We start from the raw sequence: 16,731 nt of genomic DNA, 5'->3' as shown, positions 1-16,731 counted from the left end.
TCTGTCTTTGACAAAATATTTTCATAATCAAATCTAATTTGTTAGATTTTGCCCATCGTTGACAATCAATGGAATCTCTGGCGTTGTTTTTAAGCGAAATAAACGATATGTAGTGTATACTGTCTGGTAACTTCACATGGATATGCTCTAACACCTTTATGTGACTATTCCAAAGTTAATTAAAGCTACTTTACAGTATGAAAGGAATGCAGTCTTTTATTAAAGTGAACAAACCAAAGATGTCATTTGCCACCTTTTTCCACCTCCAAAAAAAGGTGAAAGCACGCTCTGCCACGCAGCACCAAGAGGACATCAAACTTGACTAAATAGAGGAAGTAAAAGTCATAAAGTTGCCGTAGGATTACTACCTTTTTCAAGAGAATAGCTACACCCCCGCAGCGAGGTGGTGCATCCCGACGCTCGCACTTTGTCCAATTTCCGGCAATCAATCCCACTGGCGGGATTTCAGCCAGCCGGGGGTGCGTGATGGCTTTGTGTCTGACAGCAGTGCATCCCGACGAGCCTCAATCACAGCCGACATGTAGAAACATCCTCCCAACTCTATGAAAAAAATATTCATGTGTGCAGATAAACATATTTTATATATTAAGAGATGTGGCGGGTCAAAACACAGCCAGCTGATTTTAAAGATGTGACTTTTTACCAGGAAGTCTGAAGGCATGAGCGGTCAAAAGAAAATTGCCTGACCAATCTTTAATTTTTTTGCAATTAATAACAGTGATGAGAATGTAGTTGTGAGGCTAAGCAGTAGTGTAGAAAATAGGTCACAAGGGGCTTGAGGTTCCAAGTAGTCTCAGATATCTCCTAACCTGACTCTCCCCAGATCCTTGTAGTTTGCTGAGCTCCACACAAGGATCTGGGACTTCTCAATAGGAGATGTATTTCAGAAGGCTGGGCCTTGTAAAAAAAAAAATCATTGTATGTGATTGGATAAACCACTTGTCCGTTATCTTGAATGACGTGCTACTTCAACCACTCACATCAAAATCAGCCCGTGACGCTGATGAGAGCGACGGTGGGAAATCCAAAACAGAACAGCCGACATATTGGATAATGACAGAGCGAAAAGTTCCCTGTTCATCTTTTAAATAATTAATATTCGATAGATTCGACAAAACAGTTGCAATAGCAGCATCAATGTCAGCACACGACTCCTCGCTGCGTGCCGCCATTGTTCAATCCAATCCAATCCACTTTATTTATATAGCACATTTAAACAACAAAAATGTTTCCAAAGTGCTGCACAACAATATTAAAAACAGTATTAAAAACAATATTAAAAACAATAATCAAATATTATCCTTAGCTCCACCAATGACTAAATCAATCAATCAATCAATCAATGTTTATTTATATAGCCCTAAATCACAAGTGTCTCAAAGGGCTGCACAAGCCACAACGACATCCTCGGTACAGAGCCCACATACGGGCAAGGAAAAACTCACCCCAGTGGGACGTCGGTGAATGACTATGAGAAACCTTGGAGAGGACCGCATATGTGGGTAACCCCCCCCCCCCCCCCCCCCCTCTAGGCGAGACCGAAAGCAATGGATGTCGAGTGGGTCTGACATAATATTGTGAAAGTCCAGTCCACAGTGGATCCAACACATCAGCGAGAGTCCAGTCCACAGCGGGGCCAGCAGGAAACCATCCCGAGCGGAGACGGGTCAGCAGCGCAGAGATGTCCCCAACCGATGCACAGGCTATTGGTCCACCCGGGGTCCCGACTCTGGACAGCCAGCACTTCATCCATGGCCACCGGACCTATGCAACTCCCCCTCGCAAGGGACAGGGGAGAAGAGGAGAGAAGAAAAGAAACGGCAGATCAACTGGTCTAAAAAAGGGGGGTCTATTTAAAGGCTAGATTATACAAATGAGTTTTAAGATGGGACTTAAATGCTTCTACTGAGGTAGCATCTCTAACTGTTACCGGGAGGGCATTCCAGGGTACTGGAGCCCGAATAGAAAACGCTCTATAGCCCGCAGACTTTTTTTTGGCTCTGGGAATCACTAATAAGCCGGAGTTCTTTGAACGCAGATTTCTTGTCGGGACATATGGTACAATACAATCGGCGAGATAGGCTGGAGCTAAACCGTGTAGTATTTTATACGTAAGTAGTAAAACCTTAAAGTCGCATCTTAAGTGCACAGGAAGCCAGTGCAGGTGAGCCAGTATAGGCGTAATATGATCAAACTTTCTTGTTTTTGTCAAAAGTCTTGCAGCCGCATTTTGTACCAACTGTAATCTTTTAATGCTAGACATAGGGAGACCCGAAAATAATACGTTACAGTAATCGAGACGGGACGTAACGAACGCATGAATAATGATCTCAGCGTCGCTAGTGGACAAGATGGAACGAATTTTAGCGATATTACGGAGATGAAAGAAGGCCGTTTTAGTAACACTCTTAATGTGTGACTCAAACGAGAGAGTTGGGTCGAAGATAATACCCAGATTCTTTACTGAGTCGCCTCGTGTAATTGTTTGGTTGTCAAATGTTAAGGTGGTATTATTAAATAGATGTCGGTGTCTAGCAGGACCGATAATCAGCATTTCCGTTTTCTTAGCGTTGAGTTGCAAAAAGTTAGCGGACATCCATTGTTTAATTTCATTAAGATACGCCTCCAGCTGACTACAATCCGGCGTGTTGGTCAGCTTTAGGGGCATGTAGAGTTGAGTGTCATCAGCATAACAGTGAAAGCTAACACCGTACTTGCGTATGATGTCACCCAGCGGCAGCAATACTAAAGAGTGCAGGGCCAAGAACCGAACCCTGGGGAACTCCGCACGTTACCTTGACATAGTCCGAGGTCACATTGTTATGGGAGACACACTGCATCCTGTCAGTAAGATAAGAGTTAAACCAAGACAAGGCTAAGTCTGACATACCAATACGTGTTTTGATACGCTCTAATAAAATATTATGATTGACGGTATCGAAAGCGGCGCTAAGATCAAGAAGCAGCAACATAGATGACGCATCAGAATCCATCGTTAGCAATAGATCATTAGTCATTTTTGCGAGGGCTGTCTCCGTAGAGTGATTTGCCCTTAAACTGGATTGAAAAGGTTCACAGAGATTGTTAGTCACTAAGTGTTCATTTAGCTGCTGTGCAACAATTTTTTCGAGAATTTTGGAAATAAACGGAAGGTGGGAGACCGGTCGGTAGTTTACCATGAGGTCAGGATCGAGGTTAGGTCTTTTGAGCAGAGGATGAATAACTGCTTTTTTGAATGCTAGGGGAACAGTGCCGGAGGAAAGTGATAAGTTTATAATATTTAACACTGATGGATCTAATAATACAAACAGTTCCTTGATAAGTTTCCCAGGAAGTGGGTCAAGTAAACATGTTGTTTGTTTTATCCCACTTACACGCTGTAATAATTCCTCTAATGTTATTTCATCAAAAATAGAGAGACTATTTTGGAGGGCCGTGTCCGTCGTATATACAGTCGTATTTGTGTTAATAGAACCCAGTTGTAGCTGGGATGCGTTGTCTTTAATCTCCTTTCTAATGAGTTCAATTTTCTTATTAAAGAAATTCATAAAATCATCTGCCGAGTGGGTGGAGCTACTGGGAGGAGTCCCTTGTTGGGTTAGCGATGCTACTGTACTAAACAGAAATAATAGAATAAAAACAAAAAATAAATAAATATAGAACCAATATAAAAACAATATAAAAATAAATATGAATAAAAACAATTTTAAAGGGAAAAACCAATTAAAACAGTAAATAGAAATCAAAATGTATTAAAAAAAACACGTAGGACAACAGAGGACAGAAGACCACACAACTCACGTAGTGTTAAAAGCCAAAGAATAAAAGTGGGTCTTAAGACGAGACTTAAAACACTCCACTGTGGGGGCAGTTTGAACATGGAGGGGCAGAGTGTTCCAGAGCTTAGGGCCGACCACAGAGAAGGCCCTGTCTCCCCCGGTTTTAAGTCTGGTCTTGGGCACCACGAGCTGGAGCTGGCTTTTGGACCTCAGAGCACGCGCAGGAGTGTAAATTTGGATGAGGTCCGAGATATACTGAGGTGCCAGTCCATGTAAAGTTTTAAAAACAAACAGCAAGGATTTAAAATAAATTCTAAAATGAACAGGGAGCCAGTGCAAACTCTGAAGAATTGGGGTTATATGCTGGCGTTTCCTGGCCCCTGTTAAAAGTCGTGCTGCCGCGTTCTGGACTAACTGCAACCGGGAGAGAGCTTTTTGGCTAATGCCAGCATAAAGTGCATTGCAGTAGTCCAGGCGACTTGAAATAAAAGCATGCACGACTTGTTCAAAAAGGTTAAAAGATAAAAATGGTTTTACCTTTACTAAAAGACGAAGATGATAAAAACTCGATTTTAAAACGCCATTGACTTGTTTGTCAAGTTTAAAATCGCTGTCTATAGTGACCCCAAGGCTGGTGACTTTGGGACGCACATAATTTTGCAATGGTCCCAAGACAGTGAGGGTCGGACCAAAAACTGAAATTTCCGTTTTTCCCTATTTCATTATTAAAAAATTCTGGGCTAACCAAGCCTTGACGTCGCATAGACAGTTTGAATCAAACAGTCGCTTCGGCGCTACGTCACATCTATGTAATCCCGCCCGGCGATCCTGATTGGTTCATTATTTTTTGCTATCTTGAAGGAGTTTGCATTGCCCTCTAGCCCAGATCCTTGTGTGGAGCTCAGCGAACTACAAGGATCTGGCGAAAGTCAGGTTAGATATCTCCTGCACTCTCAGTTTTTTGGGGTGACGGTGCATTCCTCCTATATCGCTGTACCACTTTGCAGCCTGTTTACTTGGCTTACGTCACCATTCATGTTCATCTCAGCTCCCCACTTCCTTCATTCAATAACTGCTTTTGTTTACTTCCAGTCACAGTTTGGGAAGGGGGGTGGGGGGAGTGTGTTTCCGCTGCCCCTGTGCCTTTAAATGGCGGCTGCCTTTCCATGAATTGTTTATTTAACGCAGATGTAGGAGTGACCTGAGTCCACGGCCATTTCACTCATGAACATGTTTCGTAACCAAGGGAACGCCCAATCTGCTGTTCTGGCTCTGGATCAGAAGAGACCGCAGTGAGCGTGTGTACATGCTGTGTGAGGCGTGAATGGTATCGCCTGCGTGCATGCTCTCCAGCCCGACAATGATAACCTGCCTGTTTTCTTTGACTGGGGTTGAATGCATGCCGAAGTGTGACGGAGAGTTAATGCGTCAGGATGAGAGCATGTCGTATAAGTCAATGATTGTCCCAACTGGGGACTGTAAGTCCTGTGATCTCCCTGCAGGTGGCAGCCAGCAGCGCAGCATCAGTCACAAAGCGGGCCTGAATCTGTCCGCGTCGGTCCGCATGTGTCTGCTGCTGCTACTTCTGGCCCCCTGCTGTCAGCACTCGCCGATTGAGCCTGACCCCGCCCCCGTCTTCTAAAAGTCCTCGCTCTTATGTCCTCAGCATTCTGCACTTTTATTCCAGCTCGGATTGTCTTGATCCTTCCCTTCCCGCTCCTTTCCCCATTTGTTTCTCCTTCAGCCTCCTCTACCTCTCCCCTATTTGCCCAGCTAATTGGCAGAGGGCACTTTCCCCCACTCTCAGGCTGCCGGTGCTGTGGGGGTGAGGTTGGGAGCGAGGCAGGGGGGCCGGGTGTCAGTGTGCCTCTCTGTGTGTCGCTCCAGGTTATGGGCTGGCGCCGGATGAGCTTCTGTCCCCGGCCTCCATGCAGTACAGCCTGCCCTCGCCGCTGGGCGCTGAGGCCTACTGGCAGGAAGTCTCCAGCCTGGACTGTGCACCCATTGCCACCACAGAGGAGGACACCCTCATGGAGATGTCTGACGTGCAGGTGTGGCCCTCAGGTAACTCCCCCTCCCTGGTGCCCGTGGAGGACTCCTCGCTGGAGTGCAGTAATGCCGACGACTCTGAAGGCCTGCTCGGGCTGCCTTACGGAAGTCTGGGCCGGCCGGCCAGTCAGGCCAGCGCCACCAGCGGAGGGGGCGGCGTGCTCAGCTCGATCGAACTCCCCGAGGACGATTCCGAAATGGGCGTCGACTCTCTCAGCACCGCCACGCCGGCCTCGCTCGGCGGCACCATCGCTGGTATCAATCTTAACGGACTGAACAATGGTCAGGGGTCAGAGGCAAGTTCGGAGATATCGGCCATCACTAGCACGACTGGTGGCAATGGAGGAGGAGGTGGAGGAGGGACAGGCTCAGAGGAAGGGCATGCTTTTGTTGCAGGACAACAAAGGCTGTATGCCCGACTCAGTGAGTCTGCTGGTCTCACCTGCGTTGCAGATCGCAATGGAGACAGGTGAGTTTGACCCCGCCCTCCCAACACCCATTTGTCAACAGACGCAAACAATCAAACTGTGCCAACATGCAATTTCAGTACGGCACATGTTAAGTGTGGTTTATTCGTGTTTAAGACTCATTCACACAAACATTGCTCTTTTTTAGTAACATATACTTATTTTTGTTTGTATCTTGGCATTTTCCTACATAGTTTTTCCACACATACCGTATGAGTCTCCTCCTCCTTGATCTGCGTTTGTTGCCTTTTCGAAAAGTTCATCTTTCTTGTGGTCAGGTGTTACAGCATTCCCTGTTGCTTTGGCATGTATTTGACAGACACCAATTCATTTGTCCACGTGGACATAAACTACCATATTAACTTAAATCTAATCTGTACACTAGTACCTTAACGTACAAGCTTAATTGGTTCTGTGATGGCGCTCTTAACTCAAAACACTTGTATCTCAAATCCCATTGAAACTAAGTGAAATCAATCACCCCCTAAAAACAACACCATTTAATATGAAGTGCCTTTAAAAAAAAACTAACATTTAGATAAGAAATCTTATGTAAAAACAATACAATAGAATGTACTACTAACATCTACAGTAGTTCAATGAATGTAATAATCATGTAGCTTGGAGAGTGGACTTCTCTGTATTTCCTTCCAGCTGCTTCTCCATCAAACACAACATCAGCAACGTTTCCATATTTACATGGATAAATGTCTGCCATTTAGATATTATTTAAAACATTTTGGCTGGTGTTACTCATCCTGCTTCAGTATGGTGCAGACGAGCACTTATACGCTGAAATTGCTTCACCAAGTTGGCGACACGCTCGGTCAGGTCATGTTTTTAATGATTCCTTTTTTTAATTCAATGAATATTCTCCACTTTTTCTTCTAAGCACTGTCCTTCACACTCACGTTCTTCCCTCCTATGGTTGGAAAAACAAAGTTATGTCGATCTTTAGCTATAAGCTAATGCCAACGAGGAAGACTAGATGTTTTGGGCAGATCTTATGGGTTTCATGTGAAATTTGCTACGCCTGCTAATGGCGAGGATGCTTGTAACTTTATTTTGTGCTTGCAACTTAAAGCATAACAATTAGCCAAGAGAGAGCTCTTGTCTCAAAACACTTTTAAGTTGAGGTACCACTGTATGTATGTGTATATATACAAACCCCGTTTCCATATGAGTTGGGAAATTGTGTTAGATGTAAATATAAACAGAATACAATGATTTGCAAATCATTTTCAACCCATATTCAGTTGAATATGCTACAAAGACAACATATTTGATGTTCAAACTGATAAACATTTTTTTTGTGTGCAAATAATCATTAACTTGAGAATTTGATGCCAGCAACACGTGACAAAGAAGTTGGGAAAGGTGGCAATAAATACTGATAAAGTTGAGGAATGCTCATCAAACACTTATTTGGAACATCCCACAGGTGAACAGGCAAATTGGGAACAGGTGGGTGCCATGATTGGGTATAAAAGTAGATTTCATGAAATACTCAGTCATTCACAAACAAGGATGGGGCGAGGTTCACCACTTTGTCAACAAATGCGTGAGCAATTTGTTGAACAGTTTAAGAAAAAGCTTTCTCAACCAGCTATTGCAAGGAATTTAGGGATTTCACCATCTACGGTCCATAATATCATCAAAGGGTTCAGAGAATCTGGAGAAATCACTGCACGTAAGCAGCTAAGCCCGTGACCTTCGATTCCTCAGGCTGTACTGCATCAACAAGTGACATCAGTGTGTAAAGGATATCACCACATGGGCTCAGGAACACTTCAGAAACCCACTGTCAGTAACTACAGTTGGTCGCTACATCTGTAAGTGCAAGTTAAAACTCTCTTGTGCAAAGCGAAAACCGTTTATCAACAACACCCAGAAACGCCGTCGGCTTCGCTGGGCCTGAGCTCATCTAAGATGGACTGATACAAAGTGGAAATGTGTTCTGTGGTCTGACGAGTCCACATTTCAAATTGTTTTTGGAAACTGTGGACGTCGTGTCCTCCGGACCAAAGAGGAAAAGAACCATCCGGATTGTTATAGGCGCAAAGTTGAAAAGCCAGCATCTGTGATGGTATGGGGGTGTATTAGTGCCCAAGACATGGGTAACTTACACATCTGTGAAGGCGCCATTAATGCTGAAAGGTACATACAGGTTTTGGAGCAACATATGTTGCCATCCAAGCAACGTTACCATGGACGCCCCTGCTTATTTCAGCAAGACAATGCCAAGCCACGTGTTACATCAACGTGGCTTCATAGTAAAAGAGTGCGGGTACTAGACTGGCCTGCCTGTAGTCCAGACCTGTCTCCCATTGAAAATGTGTGGCGCACTATGAAGCCTAAAATACCACAACGGAGACCCCCGGACTGTTGAACAACTTAAGCTGTACATCAAGCAAGATTGGGAAATAATTTCACCTGAGAAGCTTAAAAAATGTGTTTCCTCAGTTCCCAAACGTTTACTAAGTGTTGTTAAAAGGAAAGGCCATGTAACACAGTGGTGAACATGCCCTTTCCCAACTACTTTGTCACATGTTGCAGCCATGAAATTCTAAGTTAATTATTATTTGCAAAAAAAAAATAAAGTTTATGAGTTTGAACATCAAATATCTTGTCTTTGTAGTGCATTCAATTGAATATGGGTTGAAAAGGATTTGCAAATCATTGAATTCCGTTTATATTTACATTTAACACAATTTCCCAACTCATATGGAAACTGAGTTTCTATTTATATATATATATATATATATATATATATATATATATATATATATATATATATATATATATATATATATATATATATATATATATATATATATATATATATATATATATATATATATATAAAGTGTTGGGCGCCTGGCTGGGAATCGAACCCTCTACAAAAAAAGCCATTATCTTGTTCAAATATACTACCAGAACCCCAAATATATTACAATATCATATATGTTTTATAAATCTGAGTCATTTTTTTAAGTTTAGGGATTCAGCAAATGGCACCAACCAACTTTCCCTGATATGAGTCAGAGCTTTTTTCCTGTCACTCACACACCCTCCAAAAGTGTCTTTGGAAGGTTTGATGGCGCTCAATATAGCAGAGTCATCAGACTGGTAATCAGCTAAAAGATATGATATATTGCAATCTACCAGTTAGTTTACTAATGTAAAAAAATTTTTAGAGATTAATTAGTCTTTATGTGTTTTCATGTGAGATTTTCTCCATTTTTTAAATTTTCTTTTCTTTGATTGATTGTCTAAGATTTTGACTTAATGAATATGTTTCTAGTAACAGGAATAGTTCATCTTGTGTTCTGGTCAATGTGGGGTTTAAAGCTTAGTGCAGTAATTTAGTTGTTGTATGTGTTACTAAAAAAAAGTATATCTACACATCTACATAAGTGTAATCCCCACCTGTGTGGTGGGCAACATCATCAGTTATGTGCTTTTCCCCTTTCAGGTCAGCTAACGGTGGAAGTGGAAATGGAAGTGGGAGTGGTTCTTTCATCTCCTACCTGCAGGAGCAGACAGGCCCAGGATGGAGCACTGTCACTGACCCACAGGCCTGGGTGGGCAACCCTCCAAAAACCAGACAGGTCATTGACACCATGATATCCTCATGCTGCAACTCTGTGGACGGAGACCAATCCCATGTATCCCAGGAGGCCTTGCTGCAGCCTGTAAGGGACATGGGACATTCAGAGATTTTGCGGGGCCACTTCCGGGGTACTCAACCGTTTGAGAAGGGCTTGGGCTTCCCGCACAGGAATCCAGAGCTGAGGGCCTGGGAGGACGCGCGCTTCAAAGGACAGGTGAGGGATTCGTCCCTGTCGTGTTATACAGTTTATTGCCACTTTTGCCAGGGGTTACATTCCAAGACCCCCAGCCAGTGGCAAAAAACACAAGTATGTTTGATACTCTATAGCACAAGTGTCAAACTCAAGCATCTTCTAATTGCGAATCTTCTCATCTTTATTATTATTTGACCATTTAACATGATCTTTCAAGCATTTATTTTAGTTATGACAAATAAATACTTAAATATCTGCTTTGTCACTTTGACTTATGATTTCAAAGCAAGTTACCCATCAATCTGTTGGTAAAAAAATACAATAATCAAACAATTGCCTATACAAATTGTGTAACGAGGTTATTGAACATTTATTAAATTTCACTTTACAAGCAGCCCTCTGGACCTCCTAAAATACGAGTTTGACACCCCTGCTCTTAAGCCTATAACAGCCCCCCTCCGTTTTGCTAATTTAAGAGATGCAATCCTCACGCCACTCGAGATCAGTTTTGAATGCGCTATCAAGTCTCCATCTAAATGTAATACAGAGAGAGATGAGAGCTGCAAGACACAATCAATGAAACAAGGTCACGATGGTGTCTTTTCTCCGTAGTTCTGTTTCAATTAGCACACCTTCCAGGATTTAGCAATGTTACGATTGCAGCAATTCCCGCAAATAAAACTTTTTTTCCCTGCGACTTATGTACAGTTTTGCAGCGTTGATGGAAGATAGCAGCCTCGTGTGTATTTCGTTGTTGAGGGTTAGTCCAGTGGTCCCCAAACTTTTTGTAGCTGGGGACCGGTCAACGCTTGAAAATGGGGACCGGGGGGGATTTTTTTTTAAATTTTTTTAATTTTTTTTTTTTTTCATAAAGAAATACAATCATGTGTGCTTACGGACTGTATCCCTGTAGACTGTATTGATCTATATTGACATACACATACACAATATGTATATATTGTGTTTTTTATGTTGATTTAATAAAAATAAAAAAATACCAAAAAAATACAAACAATTATTTTATTTTTTTTTTAATTTCTTGCGCGGCCCGGTACCAATCGGTCCGGTGGTTGGGGACCACTGGGTTAGTCCATAACACACTAAATGGCTGACTGAAGGATTTTGTGAGTGTGTTTGATTTATTGAGAACAATGTCATTGGTCCACCGTGACCCGCTCGATAATTGAATTTAGTCTGATGTGACGAGGCTGAGAAATAATTGGCATGTGAACCAGGAAAAAATCCATAAATCAGCCGCAGCATTGTATAAAAACCGTGGGGTAAAAGTAGCAGCTCATTGCCCCAAATTTACGCTACTTGAAAGTTAGGTTTTGTTACGTTCTGTGCGGTAATTAATTGAGTAAAACACTTTTTTTTTCTAACTATGCACACGTTTGTGTACAAACGAAGCATATTTTGTTTGGATTGTTGAAAATCTGTGCTTTTTGGGGTTAAGGTTACAAAGAACTAACCTGACTCTCGCCAGATCCTTGTAGTTCGCTGAGCTCCACACAAGGATCTGGGCTCGAGGGAATTGCAAACTCCTTCAAGATAGCAAAAAATAATGAACCAATCAGGATCGCCGGGCGGGATTTCATAGATGTGACGTAGCGCCGAAGCGACTGTTTGATTTAAACAAAAATGTCGGCACGCAGCGAGGAGTCGTGTGTTGACATTGATTCTGCTATTGCAACTGTCATCGATCGTCTACTGACATTGCTGGGTTGTTTCAGTAAAAGTTCTCTAACTTTTCGCTCTGTCGTTATCCAATATGTCGGCTGTTCTGTTTTGGATTTCCCAGCGTCGCTCTCATCAACGTCATGGATTGATTTCGATGTGAGTGGTTGAAGTAGCACGTCATTCAAGTTAACGAACAAGTGGTTTATCCAATCACATACAATGATTTTTTTACAAGGCCCCGCCTTCTGAAATACATCTCCTATTGAGAAGTCCCAGATCCTTGTGTGGAGCTCAGCGAACTACTAGGATCTGGCAAGAGTCATAGGTTAGCAAAGAACATCAGAGCATTGATAAGAAATTCATAAAATCACAAGCTGAAAATAAGCTTTTTTGAAAAACCTGCTGTGAAATTAGGCATTTTAGGCGCAGTAATCACGAAAATCTGCAAAATCCTGGAGGCGCTGATTTAGTCACCTCACACCACACACAAATATACTGTAAGTACAGCAAACACACACACAGCGTCTCAGGCCGAAGATGGGCACAACAGCATGGCAAGCCAAAAATAGCAAGATTTCCCACTGTCCTACTCGTGTTACACCCCCCCCCCCCCCACCACCACCACCACCCCCCAATCCCCCCAGCCCCCCCCCCCCCCCCCCCCCCCCCCCACTGCAAGACCTTCCAACGCATTGACTTTCATGCACAACACTGACATGGAACTGTGAAGGACAACCTGTGAAACTGTGACAACACAGATATTTTCTTTTTCCTTCTGTGTGTGTTTATATTGTCAAGTGGTGGTGAAAAGGTGTTGGTTGACACGGTCATTTGACAATAAGTTTGTTTTAGTGTTGATGTGTTCGAGGCAGAGTTAAAGTAATGAGTGCATCACGAATGGCAGTGCTGAGTGTCGCTGAAGTATCAGGGGGTATTTAAAGCCCACTGATCACATGGTCAAAGGGACAGAGAGGTGGGAGTAGAAACCTACAAAGTCATTGACTGATCCACCAGTGGGAAGGAGTCGTGTCCAGGGGAAAGGGCCCACTGCTCCACTATATGGAAGACCAGTGAAGGTCTGTTTTTTTTTTTTTGGTGGGAAAGGAGTCATTGCATGTCAAGGTACTGCGTGGATCTTTGAGCTGATCCAAACGGGGCGATGTGGGCCCTGGTGACGGAGCTCCTCTTCAGCCTGGTGCTGCTGGCCTTCCTGGTCATCAGCTGTCAGAACGTGCTGCACATAGCCAGCGTCTCTGTGCGCTCCGTGCTCACCTACATCCACAACCAGCTGGACCGCGAGCTCGGCGAGGTGGAGGGCGTGGCCGACGAAGAGGAGAATGTCACCACCAAGGTGGTCCGCAGGAGAGTCATACTCAAGGTACCGCGGGAAAGAGGAGATTAGGGACGAAGAGAAGGGGGCTTGGAATGGAGCGCAATATGCAACCAGGGGCTTCTCCAGTGTTTCCCCTGGAGAAGAAATACAACATTCATTCATTAACCACATGGATGTATCTATATGATTATTGTGTGTGCAGAACATAAGTCACATTAGAATTCAGTGGGTACTTGTAGCCTGGTATGAGGAGACAATGTTATCCATCCATTTTCTACATAGTCCTCATTGGGTCACAGGTATGCTGGAGCCTGTCACTGCTGAATTGGGGTGCGAGGCGGGGTACACCTTGGACTGGTCACAGACATTATTATTAAAGTTCAAGTTAAAGTACCATAGTCACTGATAGTCACACACGCACACTAGGTGTGGTGAAATTATCCTCTGCATTTGACCCATCCCCTTTTTGCACCCCCTGGGAGGTGAGGGGAGCAGTGAGCAGCAGCGGTGGCCGCGCTCGGGAATCATTTTGGTGATTTAACCCCCAATACCAACCCTTGATGCTGAGTGCCAAGCAGGGAGGTAATGGATCGCATTTTTATAGTCTTTGGTATGACTCGGCCGGGGTTTGAACTCACGACCTACCGATCTCAGGGCGGACACTCTAACCACAAGGCCACTGAGCAGGTTATTGGAAACATATCTGTTTTTTGAACAACATTTATGGTGGATATACGTGTACGGTATCATAAACATCTGAAGGATATATTGTTGTTGTCTCTAACCATGTATTTAGCTTACTGGGAGCTCACCAGCTTGTTTTAAAGCAAATGTAGTTAACACAATGTAACACGCTGATAAGTATGCATTTAAGTGTAACTAATAGGATCTAAACTACTGCGATATCAGCTTTTACAATATCGTAAAATATAGAGAGCATGTGTGTGTTAAAATAATAGCGTGTCCGCTATATTTGTGGAGGCTATAAACATTATGTTTTTCCTTATAAGAGTATATTTTGTGTTAGATTCATTATTAAAGTTCAAAGTTTGTGCAACTCATTATACATACATAAATACTAGTGATGGGTGAGTGTATGGCACACCCACTACCTGCATTGACATTGCACTGATACAGTGTTGGTGTTTGATAATGGCCATTAGCAATCTGCTGAATGAAACAAGTTCAAATTTTAAAAAGTAGTAGTTAGCAAATATAATTAAGATCAATGTTGGAGTCGAAAACTGATGCCACACGCCACTCTGCCGACTTATTTCAGTACGAGCTGTCACTCTTTGGTAGATAGAAGGGTGTCCTGATAAACACCGTTTGACGCTTCACATTCAAATGACAAATGTTTATTACTATAAAACAGATGTTGGACCTCTTTTACGTCATAAAATTATATATATTCTAACAACTTTTTAAGGCCTAAAAAGTGAGTTGTTTTTTTAATTTTATTGTAATAATTACAAATATTTTCTCATGATTTTTCAGACTAATACTTTTAAGGATTTTGCCGTTTTTAAGGTCAATATTGCTCAATGATAAAGTTTACCTAACTAGCTACTTTTTTATACATGTTGTTGGTAAAAAAAACGTATTCACACTTACACACACACTCATACACACACTTATACACATTTATAATGACTTATACACACACACCTATACACCGTTACAGACGTTTATAATTACTTATACACACACTTACATCTTATACACACACTTATATCTTATACACACACTTATATTTTATACACACACTTACATACACACTTACATCTTGTACACACTTAAATCTTATACACGCATTTACATTTTATGCACAAATATACACACACTCACATCTTATACACACTTAAACGCACTCACACAACACATATAATACACTTATACATAAACTCTCAAACACACGTTTACACAATTACATATTATCCACTCTTACACACATATACACACACTCACACAACACATATACACTTAAACATAAACTCTTACATACATTTTTACACACATTCTGTACTTACACACTTATACACATGTATTATACACACTTAGACACATTCTTAAACACACCTACACACCAAACATATACATAAACTCTTACACACACTTATACACACATTCTGTACTTACACCCTTACATTTATACACACTTACACACATACTTAAACACACATGTACACTCACACACACACTTATATCTTATACACACGTACACGCACTCACACAACACATATAATACACTTATACATAAACTCTTAAACACACTTTTACACACTTACATATTATCCACACTTACACACATATACACACAGTCACACAACACACATACACTTAAACATAAACTCTTACACACATTTTTACACACATTCTGTACTTACACACTTATACACACATATTATACACACTTAGACACATACTTAAACACACATACACACCAAACATATACATAAACTCTTACACACCCTTATACACACACATGAACACATCAGTACTGTACTTACACACTTACATATTATACACACATATTTAAACACACGTATACACACTTACACACAACACATACATAAACTCTTAGACACACTTTTACACAAACACATACTGTACTTACACACTTATACAGACATACTGTATTCACACACTTACACTCATACACACTTACACACGTGCACACACTCTTATACACACTTACACACATCTGAGTGTTTGTAAGAAACTTGAAAGTGATATCTTATACACACTTACATGCACTCACACAACACATATAATACACTTTTACATAAACTCTTGAACACACTTTTACACTCTTACATATTATCCACACTTACACATATATATACACACACTCACACAACACACATACACTTATACATAAACTTGTACACACACTTTTACACACAAACTGTACTTCTACACTTATACATAAACTCCTAAACACATGTTTACAATTTTTTCCATTTGCTTACACACAATTTTACTAACTGTGTGTCTTTTTTCAAAAGGATTTACACACTTTTCCAAACACCACATTCAGTTTTTTTAATTCCTAGATTATTTGCAAAACGACACACTTCGGTCAAAACTCATTCATCAAAATAAAGCAAGCAGTTGTAAAAATGCAGTTTTATTGTCATCTCACTCACACAGTCTTCAAATGATAAGACACTATTGGAGTGAGTAACCCAGAACAGTGATAAATACAAAACATATTTGTAAAAATCCGTATTTTACTTTGTGAAATTTTCAAACATTTTCACATGTTTGGGGCATTTTGCCCGACACCTATAGCATATGTGATGAATGATTACTGTAACTTGACAAAATATATTTGCAAATCCATAGCAATCGTCATTGTTTACTTTGAAGTGGGCCTATATGTAAGGACCTAGAGAGAAAGTAAAACGATCCTGTAAGCTTTACAAGAACTGCTCAACAATGATAGTGCAAACTGAAAATATTTATTTTTACCACAGTCAGGTACAGTAACGTATCACAGTAGTCAACAATGACATGCAGTACAAATTAAAAACTGAGACAAATAAAGAGGTTAGAAATAAAATCTGGAGATAATGAAAAATACACTGCAAAAA

General features: G+C 41.6%; 1 protein-coding gene across 11 annotated transcripts in view; it reads left to right on the top strand.

Moving 5' to 3' along the window:
- Nucleotides 1-16,731, top strand: part of ank1a (ankyrin 1, erythrocytic a) — a 239,352-nt gene that overhangs the window by 202,584 nt on the left and 20,037 nt on the right. For 6 of the 11 annotated variants that reach the window (XM_062051320.1, XM_062051323.1, XM_062051329.1 and 3 more), the window contains 2 exons: nucleotides 5,688-6,318; nucleotides 9,792-10,143. In XM_062051320.1, the coding sequence (XP_061907304.1) occupies nucleotides 5,688-6,318; nucleotides 9,792-10,143 (983 nt within the window). Of the gene's footprint in view, nucleotides 1-5,687; nucleotides 6,319-9,791; nucleotides 10,144-12,827; nucleotides 13,181-16,731 lie in introns of those variants that run through there. The other 5 variants (XM_062051326.1, XM_062051330.1, XM_062051327.1 and 2 more) reach the window with 2 other exon arrangements.

Source organism: Entelurus aequoreus, linkage group LG06, assembly GCF_033978785.1.
Source record: "Entelurus aequoreus isolate RoL-2023_Sb linkage group LG06, RoL_Eaeq_v1.1, whole genome shotgun sequence".
Lineage (NCBI taxonomy): Eukaryota > Metazoa > Chordata > Actinopteri > Syngnathiformes > Syngnathidae > Entelurus > Entelurus aequoreus.
This window is presented reverse-complemented; position numbering and strand designations above follow the sequence as displayed.